Below are 11073 nucleotides of genomic sequence, written 5' to 3'. Positions count from 1 at the left end.
TCACTGTGTGAACACGTTACCACTGTGGTAACTCTGACAGTAGTAAACTGCTGCATCTTCAGCCTGAACTCCACTGATGGTCATAGAGAAGTCAGAGCTGCTTCCACTGCCACTAAATCGAGTTGGTGTTCCTGACTCAAGTGTTTTTGCAAATTTTATTAGGAGCTTTGGAGCCTGTCCAGATTTCTGTTGATACCAGTACATGGCATCACCATTAGAATATCTGTAAACAGCTCGGCTGGTCCTACAGGTCAGAGTGACAGTGTTTCCAGGAGTAGATGTCTCTACTGGAGGTTGAGTCACAGTCACCTGACCGCTGCATCCTGCAGACAAAAACAAATCATTCATTTATCAGCAGAAATCAATGAGAGAAAAAGCAGCACATCATGTTTGAAATGTTGCTGAGTGAATGAACCTGTAAAACAGCAGCAGGTCAGCGTCCAGATGAGGATGGTGATGAGAGTCATGGTGGTTGTGCTTTCTGCTGTGTTGACTGACAGATGTGAGTCCTGCAGTGTTGAACTCACAGGACTATAAACCTTCTCAGTTCTCTGGAGGATCAGCTGATGATGCAAAGCCTCCTCTCTATGGAAATCATTTCTCTGCTCTCAACACACTGAACGAAACTTTGTGGCACAAAATCAAAAGAAAAATTGTTTGAACTAATACCATTATACATTAAACTTGAATGATACCACTGACTTTTTATGGAATAGAGTAAAATATTAAGAAAATATTATTCAGCATTTTAAATATCTGGATCAAAAGAGCACTTTGGTTGGTAAGCTTACTTCATACTTCATACAGAGATTACATTTCTATAGCTGTTCTATTGCCAAAATCTCATAATTCATGCTTTAGAAGCATTTTCCAGTTTCTTTGTTTTTCTTCTTTTGTTTTTTTAAATATAACTTTATTCTGTGTCTGCCCTTGTCTTTCAATTGGTAATAGATCAAATCAAGAAAAAGCCTTAAACATCTCACAGTCTGCGAAATAACTTCCCTAAGATGAAAACTCATTCAGTTTTACAAATATCAGAATTTATGTTAAAAAAAAACAAAAAATATTTTGTTCCCTTTTCATTTTTAAGGTTCTCTGAAATGTTAATGAATATATTTTAAGTATTTTCCAGTTATGATATTTCAGGTTTGGTTATTTTCAAGCTTTAATTGTGAAATATAGTGTTTGTTGATCTATTTCTTTATTGTTTCTGTTTTGAAAATAACTTTTTTCAGACATTAATTTATGGATTTTTCCAAAAACAACAAAGTGTCAGTAAACACAGACCAGCTTTGAGTTCATGGATGATTGATTGTACTTGTAGTTTAAAGGAAGTGAAAGAAGCAGATGACAAAGTTTAAACTGTACATGAGTGTTTCAACTCTGTGAGTGTAACATTGAAAATTATCACATAGATGAGTTATTGACTGTAAAACTTTATAGAAATAATAATAATCAACAGTCAACAATGATTAAAGACCATGTAGGTATTTTTTTCCTGCTTTCATTCTTATGTCTGTGGTTGCCCTTCTCCCCTCTTGCTCCTCCAGTGGGTGTGTTGAGGCCCACCCTCACTGTCCTCCCTCCATCCAAAGAGGAAAACAAACAGAGCATCCCCAGGGCTTTCAATAAGCCTGGACGTCTTGGGGATAGACTGTCGCTACAGCTGCAGCAGCACCCTGAGCCTCTCTGCAGACCAGTGGAGGAAGGCGGGCTCAGTGAGCTGTGAAGCCAGTCTGAGTGGACAGAGCCCCGTCACTCAAACTCTGGACCCTGACCACTGCTCAGAGTAGAACTTCAACAACACTTCCTGCCTGCATATGATGTGCTTGATGAAGCTACATGTTTTGTTTGTTCATATTTTTCTGCAAACATTTGACTCTCTGTTGTTATGCATGCAGATTTCATTTGCTTGTTCATGTTGTGCTTTGAAATCATGCTATAAAAAACAAGTCTGCATCACAAAATAAAATCCCAGTTCATGAAAAATCACTAATGTTTTAACCTTTTATTCTATATCTATCACAATTTATAACTTTTATAAAAAATGCAATTTATGAAAGTAATTAAATACATAAACAGTTTCTGTCATTGCACTTAAAAAAAGACGTGCTCATCAACTTTTGCTAATATTTAATGATAAATATAAAGGTTGAATCACTATAAACACAGTTGTATACTTCTTCAGTTTTATTTTTATTCAGTGTGTTTGTGGTTGATGATTCTTGTGTTAGTGGATCAGTTATTCTCATCACAGTCCAGCACGCTGCACCTGCAGCCTTTAACCAGACTGAAGGAGGTTCTTGTACTGCTATAAATCACTGTGTAAACACTGGACTACAACGACAGCCCAAATAGTAATAATCTCCAACATCTTCAGACTGAAACCCACTGATGGTTAAAGACTGAGAACCAGATCTACTTCTACTGAACTGTGATAAGGTTCCTGAGAAGAGCTTTAATTTTCAGTATATAAGAAATTTGGGGAGTTTCTGAAGGTACTGAACCATGTTAGAGCAGCTTAACATAGAGTCCTTGAATACTAAGCAGTTGTAGAGGATGAGTAACTCTACTTTAAATGACTCCCACTCCTTATTGGAGGATTTCAGCTTCTTCCTTTGGGACAAAGTTTTGCGGCCCCTAAATGCAGGCGAAGCTTAAAGAAACAGCTTTGTCCAAACTGCTATAAGTTGTATCAAATGGCACACGTTTCTTTCTGTAATCTTTTTTAAATTTTAAACTGTATTTATTTATTTACTGTACTTATTTCTCTATTTATGACAGTGCTTTTATCTCCTTTTTGCTGTTTTATATGAATTTATCAGTATAGTGTTATCTAGCTTCAGATGGTCTATTTAAATTTGTTGATTAAAAATCATAGTTAAAGATCATAAGCTACCTTTGATTTAGACATGTCTGATATTTCCCTGGGGGACGGGGCTATGGCTCCCTACACCATCTAGCAGACCGTTACATGGGGAAACCTTTTGAATACAAGTGCGCTGATCCACACAGGTGTGCACACGGGTGTTCACTGTCCATAGACATAAACTACACCTTTCTTGGCTGCTACCTCAAAGCACATTGTGCGCTGTCGGTCCTGCGTGCTGCACCACAACATTCAATATTTAGTATTTACTGCTGTTTACACTTAGCTAGATAAATGCGATGGTGTTGTGTTCATTATTTTGCTCTTTTTTTTTTGCTTGTTTTCTCTTCATTTTCTCTCAACAGGTGATCCAGGAGTTTTTTTTGTTTGTTTGTTTGTTTTCTCTCTTTCTCTTTTTAAGTGCCCTTTCTCACTGTCCCTCTTCCCCTCTGTTTTTCTTTTCCTTCATCTTCTTTCTCCCTTTCCTATCCCCTAGTCATGTCTGTCCCGTCTGTAACAACTGAAAATAAAATAAAATAAACAATAACGACAAAGGTCGATCAAATGGACCAATACGGCAAGGCCGTGATGATCCACTTGGTAAAGTAAATCCATTGGGTATCCTTGTTGGCCTTCAGACAACAATTCTGACGGCTAAAGAACCAAATGGGACAGGCAAACAAAAAAAAAGACATGTCTGATATTTTTGTAAAAACACAAAATAGTGTATATATATGAATATTTTCAAACAATGCACAGAATGCTCTGTGAGTTCCATATGACATCATCATAACAGTGATTTACTGAGCAGCTGAGTTAGAAGTTGTCACTCACACACTGAGAAAGCATTCTTCAGCAATCACAAACTTTCTATTTCTAAACATTTTGTTCACTGTTTTTCTCAGTCATGCCTGAAAATAACGTTGTCCATCGATTTCGGGATTTGATCCAGAGAAACCGCACAGGTGGAGATGTAAGTAACTAAACATACTCATTCTTGATTTCTCTGCTGTTCAAATGTCAACGTTTCTGAGAGATGTGTTATATTTTGCTCCTTTGCACAGTCAACTGTAAGTCACTGTAGACAGAGCAACTGTCAGCGCTTCACCACAGTCCAGGATCCTGGACTTTCACAAATCTCAAAGCAGTAAGACAAATGTATTCTTTCAACAGGCAGACACATTGCATATCACACAGAAACCCAGAGATTATTCTGTGCGACTCCCACCTTTACCTAAGCGATGCACAGACTCTCCACAGAGAGTCCAGAGAAGGTGGAACTTAAGTCCCATTTTGGAGGACCCTTTTTTGGAGGAGGAGGACCTTGAAAGAAATCTGTGTAGCCTCAGCTCTGCAGACACACACACACCCAGTGATCTGAGGGCCATTCCTCTCATTCATAGTCCTGTTGAGATGACACCGGTCACTCCAGTTCCTCCACCTCCTCAAGCAGCTTCACAATTGCCTGTTTTCTCTACTAAACATTCAGGAGCAGGTCAGTTGAATGGTGATGCTTTTCTTTAGTGGTTACACCTGCTGTTAGTTGAGATTTTAAAATTTTACACTGTAGATTATCTATTTTAATGCTAAATTATACATATTCTTGTTATCCATTAATTTTCTAATGTGCTTTTTTGAAAAAAAAAAAAAAAAGACAAAGCAGGAAGAAAAATGTTTATTGTTGTTTTTTGACTAAGATGTCAATTTGTAGTTATTTACTTGTTTTTTGTCTAAACAGACACGAAGGTCATTCGTGGAATAAGAGTTGTGACAGCAAAAGACAAACTTGGGCCCATTTTGGAAAAACTGCAGCATTTCCAGGATGGGATTGTAACCTCACCTGGACACACAGTACCAACCAAAACCTTTGCTGCAGTAAAGCCTTTGTGTCCAACAGTTCCCAAAGCACATAAACGAGGACCTCGGCCTGGGACGTTGCTGCGCCGTGCAAAAGTCGTCCCTATAGACGGTAAGTGGTTTTCCTCAGTAACTATAGAAGATGCTGAGTACTCAGACTTTAATTTAAGGAATTTTTTTAAAAGATTTTTATGAACAGTTAATCACTGCATCATGTACAATGCTTTGAATTAGAAGAAATTACAGTTTCTTTTTACTAACCTCGTTGATTATCAGACAAGAAAGCAGACAGTCAGTGCAGTCGGAATAATCCAAGAGAGGGCAGGGTCAAACTCCCACCTCTAGCTACACCTGTAGAGAGCCTGTCCCACAGCTTTAATCTGCTGTCTTCAGACGACTGGTAAGAAACGTAGCAAGGTGACATTAAATACTGCACAGAAACAGTGCTGCATAATGTGGCTGTGTTATTTGTGGTGTTCCTGAAGTCATGTTCAATGTTGTGTCGTGTAAATACAGGATAAAGAGAAGACAGGGGTTGCAAACTATTCAGTCTCTGGCAAAGCACCACTCGGACATCCTGAAGACTAAACTGCATGAAGTGTGTCTGGTCCTCATTGAGGAGGTATTGCACACTTTGTTTCTTATATGTGTTTCATGCAGTTACTTTCCCTTCAAGTGCATACTACAGCCTCAACTGATGATCTTCACTCACATTTTAGGTGAAAAACCAACGCTCAGCAGTAGCCTGTGAGGCCATACATACCATCGATGAGCTCTACATTCAGCTCCAGAAAACAATGGACCCAGAAGTTGAAACAACAGGCCGAGTTCTATTGCTGAAGCTTGCACAGACCAACAACAACTTTATTCATCAGGAGGTCAAACTGGCGCTTGATGCCATGGTGGAAAATTGCAGCCATGGACGGATTCTGAGCGCTCTGTTTAACACAGGACTGAAGTAAGAGGAGAGAAGAGGAGAAGAGGATGCTCAACACCTGCACCAGCTGGCTGACAAACTTGCAGCAGCCGTCATCCTGAAAGCAGGAAGCTTCACTGAACGCTTTCTAATTGCTGCCTCTAGAATGGCAGGGGATGCTGCACCTGAAGCCAGGTGGGTACTTTTAAAAGGGTTTGGAAGTGCATTAATGCACGAGTCTTGTTTTATTTTCTGTGAGTTTACATAATTAATGAAAATTAATGAGAACTGTAATCTTCCACAGGTACCATGGGCAAACAATCATCAAGAAACTGGCCCTTCACAAGGACTTTATGAATTTGTGGATGAAGATTGTCCCTGAAAAAGACAGGCGTCCTGTGGAGAAGAGCTTGAAAAAGGCTAATAATTACAGGCAGCAGGTCAGCATCCAGACTAAGCTCTCCTCTCCAGCAGGACCTCGGATCCCCAGATGTGACAATGCAAGTCCTGACGAGTACAGAGGAGAAGAGCAGCTGCTACAGTAGCAGCAGCACTCTGAGGCTAAGCTGGGGAAATGGTTGGAGGTTCAACCATCATGACCACAGACAGTCCCAGTCGCTCTGCAGGAGTAAACTTCTCCATCTTCAGGACTACAAACTATTTCTCTGAAGGACAATATTATTTAGATTTACATGAATATTATTACATTGTTATTATTATTACATTATTATTAACGCATTTTTAAGATCCTGAATGAACAATGGAAAATGAATCACTTTTTTTTCATCTGAATTAAAACGGCACTTTGGTTGGCACATATACAGTTTCTGTTTTTCTGTCAACAAATATCAATACATTCTTAGTTCTCTTGTTTTCATTTTTAACCCATGATTTTGTATTTTTATCAGGATTCAAAGTCATTTTTATAACATAAAGAACTCTTAAATAAATATTAAGAATTATTATAGAAACATTTTGAAAAGAAATGAAAATGATTTGGTGGTAAACAGTTTTTTTCAACACAGAGGTTGTAAAATGTTAGCTTCAGGGTCCAGCAGGTGTTTGTGCGGCCACTTAATGACTTTGAATCCTTGTGGTGGACTTTTCTTGGAGGAACCTGTCATGGTCCTCAGTCTGAGGACTCTGTGTTTTGTGTTTCTTTATATTATTCTATGTTCTTGTTTATTCTGTTTTGTCTTTTGTTTAGGTTTGCTATGTGTTAGTGTTTTTGTTTCATGCCTGCCTGTGTTCCCTCTGTCTGTCCATGGTGTTACTGTGTCTGCTCATGAGCCTGCCTGTCAAGTTCAGTGTCCTGTCTGGTTCTCTGTGTCTGTTAGTTTCCTGTTTTATTCTGAAAGTTCATGTCTCATGTCAGTGTGTTCAGTTTTACCTCTCCCCTGTCTCGTTAGCCTAATTTCTCCCAGCTGTGTCTCCCTCCTGTTGCCCATTGCCTGATTACTCCCCTGTGTATTTAAGCCCTGTGTTTTCCTGTGCTCTCTGTCGCGTTGTCTGTTTAATTCCATGTCAGTCTGCATTATTCTATGTTACCCAGTATTCATTCTGCGTCTCTCTGTCATCTCTCTTTGTGCATTTTGCTCGTCCTCCTGTGAGTGTCTGGTTTAAGTTTTGTTCTTTACTTTTCCCTGTTTAGGTTTGTTTACTCCCCACTCTGGTCTTCCTGTTTTTGTCACCTTATCACCGCTGTAAATAAACACTCACTCGCACCCCAGCCAGTACCTGCATTTTGCATCCTTTTTTCAATACTCCACACGACTGCTCCCCAGCCGTGACAGAACCAAACTCATCAGTCATTATAAGTACCCAAATGTATCAAGAATATAACTGCAGCAACAAGACATTTACTCTCAAGTATCAGAACTTTTTTCTTATTAATATGAAAATAAATTAAATATGAAAAATTTATTTATAATAGATGATGTCTACTATGTCAACTGTGAGGTCACTTTTCATTTCCCTTCCATTCCTTTGTACACAGTGCAGGTTTTGCAACTTTAAAAAAACAACTGCATATTTGGAAAACATCTTTTACCGGGTTTGTTAAATTTATTCATGAACACATACCTACATAAGTTACATAGTTAGATTGTATGTGGTCTGTAGATTTTTATAGTTTATATATCAACACTGAAAAAATCTAAATAATAAAATACATCATCACACTCTACATTAGACTGTTTTTGCTGGTAATGGTAAAAATATGTAAAGTAAAACATTTAATTAAATCCAATAATATGAAAATTATATCAACTGGGCTTCATTAACCATAATCATGTACTTAAACACAATAATAGATTTTTTAAATTCAAGTAAATGCTGCATCTAAAATCCATGACTTGATTTAATTTCTTTCATTCATTGTGTTTCTGCTTGATGACTCTGGTAAGGCATAAAAATAATTATTTATTTATTCATCTAATTTTATCATCATTAATTTTATCTATTAGGATGCTGGAATAATATAAAAATAAATAGTTGTTTTTTAAAGATGAAAATACATGAAAAAATGAAAAATATAATGATATAAATAGATGATGTCTACCAAAACCTAACACCAAAATAAGTCAACAGCTCACTGCTTTTAACATTGTGTTACATTCATGTCACAGACAGTAATGATAGTCAGTCATGTGATTGTTGTGATAACCGCAACTTGTCAACAACTTCTAGGCAACTAGGCAAAATGTTTGATTTGTTTCCATTTTTACTCTAAACTGACACAACAGGCTCCTCATGTGTCTCTGCTCTCTCCTCCTCCAAGAAGCTTTCTGTGACTCAGCAATGCTGCTCTTTAGTTTAGATGAGATGAGCAGAAATACATTATAGACACCTTCTAATCTGCTCTTCTACAAAACCGCTTAAACAGCACAAATTACGGGAATAATGCAAATGAAATTTTCATTTTTTCATTCTGTCTAAACCTTTTCTTTAAAATTATTTATTTATAAGTTTTGGAGAGAGGTGGACAAACCTCAGATCTATTTCCATTGTTTATTCTAAGCTGAACTAACAGGGTCCTCATTTGTCTCTGCTCTCACCTCCAGCAGGACTCTGTGCTCCCCCAGTGATGACAAATGGTGTACTGGAAGCCCAGTACAGGAGTCCAGTGTGAGACAAGCAACCTGCTACTCTTAGCAATATGTGTTATAAGGTTTGAACAAATAACACTGCTGCACAGTGTTGGCAACATCAACTTAGAGAGTGATATGTAACTTAGCTGGTGGGTATGGATATCCATAATTAGTAATAGTATGATTATTACTCAAAATAAAACTTTAATGAGATGAGTAACATTATCTTTGGTGTTTCAGATATAAATTAAATGAAATTAAAAGATTCCAACTGTAGATTCATTAGTTTGCCAATGATCAAGTAAAAACGTCTTGATGAATGCTCAAGGTCAGTTTCTGACAATTAATATGCAAATTCTCATGACCATTGATCAAAGACCACTGATCAATGGCCATGAGGACCATTCACAGAGAGTTGGGGAATGCTGTGATTGCAGCCTCTTCGATTCAGAGATGGTCTTTCCCTTTTCACGTAAATGGCCTTGTTGACTCTGCGCTCAAACCAGCGTTGCTCCCTGTCCAGAATGTGTACATCCTCATCATTGAACGAGTGTCCACTGGCCTGTAGGTGTAAATAGACTGCAGAGTCCTGGCCTGATGAGGTAGCTCTTCTGTGTTGTGTCATCTGCTTCGCCAGAGGTTGTTTGGTTTCCCCGATGTATAAATCCTGACAATCCTCCCGGCACTTAACAGCGTACATTGTGTTACTCTGTTTGTGTCGGGGGACCCGATCCTTGGGGTGGACCAATTTTTGGCACAGTGTGTTTTGGGGTTTCAAAAGCCACAGAGACCCGGTGTTTAGAAAAAATGCGTCTCAACTGCTCGGATACTCCTGACACGTACGGGATCACTACTGGTTTTCGCTTAGGCGGCGGTTGTCCTTCTCTCCTGGATCGGCTGAAGCTTTCTTTTGGCGTCTTCCCAGCTTTGACAAATGTCCAGCTGGGATAACCACATTTACTCAGAGCCTTCTTGATGTGATGTTCTTCTGCTTCCCTGGCTGCTGTGTCTGTGGGGATGGTGTTCGCTCAGTGTTGTAGCGTCCTGATGAGACCCAGTTTATGCTCTAGTGGATGATAGGAGTTAAATCTTAAATACTGATCCATATGCATAGGTTTATGGCACACATCAGTAAGTGATAAATCTGTTTTATATTTATGATAAATGTGGCAACATACAGCGATAAAAATCTTAAAACAGATTTGGGTATTTTTTATCATGATTACGAAGCTTAACATGAATATAAATATAAACATTTATGATTCATCTGTTTACAGAAACAACTCTTTATGTGATAACGGTCAAGTAATGTAACGTAAACAAAAAAATCCTTCTTCTAAAAGCCCCCAGTAGACATTTAATATCTCAATTTATTGTTGAATTTAGTGCTTGGTGAGGTTACTGTCAGCTCTGTGTTCACTGGTCTGTCTCAAAGTCTCTTCCTCTTCAGTAGCTGCAGTCAGTTCCTGCTGTAACAGCTCAGTGTCTCTGCAGTCTGACTGAGGGAGGTTTTTGTACGACTACAAATCACTGTGTGATCACTGGAGCACTGTTTATTGCATGGACACTCTTACAGTAGTAAACTGCTGCATCTTCAGCCTGAACTCCACTGATGGTCATAGAGAAGTCAGAGCTGCTTCCACTGCCACTAAATCGAGATGGTGTTCCTGACAGTAGCGTTTTTGCAAATTTTATTAGAGGCTTTGGAGCCTGTCCAGATTTCTGTTGATACCAAAACAGACCCTCATCACCATCAGGACCTCTGGCAACAGCTTGGCTGGTCCTACAGGTCAGAGTGACAGTGGATCCAGAAGTAGATGTCAGTACTGGAGGTTGAGTCACAGTCACCTGACCGCTGCATCCTGCAGACAAAAACAAATCATTCATTTATCAGCAGAAATCAATGAGAGAAAAAGCAGCACATCATGTTTGAAATGTTGCTGAGTGAATGAACCTGTAAAACAGCAGCAGGTCAGCGTCCAGATGAGGATGGTGATGAGAGTCATGGTGGTTGTGCTTTCTGCTGTGTTGACTGACAGATGTGAGTCCTGCAGTGTTGAACTCACAGGACTATAAACCTTCTCAGTTCTCTGGAGGATCAGCTGATGATGCAAAGCCTCCTCTCTATGGAAATGATTTCTCTGCTCTCAACAGACTGAAGGAAACTTTGTGACACAAAATCAAAAGAAAAATTGTTTCGATTAGTACCATTAATGATTTTATGGAATAGATGAAAATATATTGGAAACATATTTACGTATTTGTATCGCCTGGATTAAAATGGTACTCTGGTTTGTATGCTTAACTTTTGATATATAAGTGAAGTTGTTAGTTATATTTTT

At 38.6% G+C, this 11073-nt stretch overlaps 1 protein-coding gene and 2 gene segments (V, D, J or C); 1 reads left to right on the top strand and 2 right to left on the bottom strand.

Annotated features, from left to right (window-relative positions):
* Positions 1-577, bottom strand: LOC116315908. The segment is given in 2 exon segments: positions 1-323; positions 416-577. Coding segments are annotated over 2 exon segments (375 nt in total).
* A 3117-nt stretch (positions 578-3694) lies between these two features.
* On the top strand, positions 3695-7060 carry LOC120434871. Its single transcript, XM_039603410.1, has 7 exons — positions 3695-3842; positions 4043-4364; positions 4608-4838; positions 5003-5126; positions 5243-5348; positions 5446-5837; positions 5947-7060. The coding sequence occupies exons 1-6, from the start codon at positions 3777-3779 to the stop codon at positions 5686-5688; spliced, it is 1092 nt and encodes a 363-aa protein (XP_039459344.1). The 5' UTR covers positions 3695-3776; the 3' UTR covers positions 5689-5837; positions 5947-7060.
* A 3118-nt stretch (positions 7061-10178) lies between these two features.
* Positions 10179-10866, bottom strand: LOC116316092. The segment is given in 2 exon segments: positions 10179-10593; positions 10686-10866. Coding segments are annotated over 2 exon segments (387 nt in total).
* Between the last annotated feature and the right edge of the window lie 207 nt (positions 10867-11073).

The sequence above is a fragment of the Oreochromis aureus genome, linkage group 19, assembly GCF_013358895.1.
Source record: "Oreochromis aureus strain Israel breed Guangdong linkage group 19, ZZ_aureus, whole genome shotgun sequence".
Classification (NCBI taxonomy): domain Eukaryota; kingdom Metazoa; phylum Chordata; class Actinopteri; order Cichliformes; family Cichlidae; genus Oreochromis; species Oreochromis aureus.
The sequence above is the reverse complement of the archived record's forward strand: the minus strand, read 5'-3'. Positions and strand labels throughout refer to the sequence as shown.

Coding starts and splice junctions, on each gene's coding strand:
- LOC120434871 (XM_039603410.1), top strand. CDS start 3,777: ATGCCTGAAAATAACGTTGTCCATCGATTTCGGGATTTGATCCAGAGA. Junction 4,365..4,607: donor TACTAAACATTCAGGAGCAG/GTCAGTTGAATG, acceptor TTGTCTAAACAG/ACACGAAGGTCATTCGTGGA. Junction 4,839..5,002: donor AAAAGTCGTCCCTATAGACG/GTAAGTGGTTTT, acceptor GTTGATTATCAG/ACAAGAAAGCAGACAGTCAG.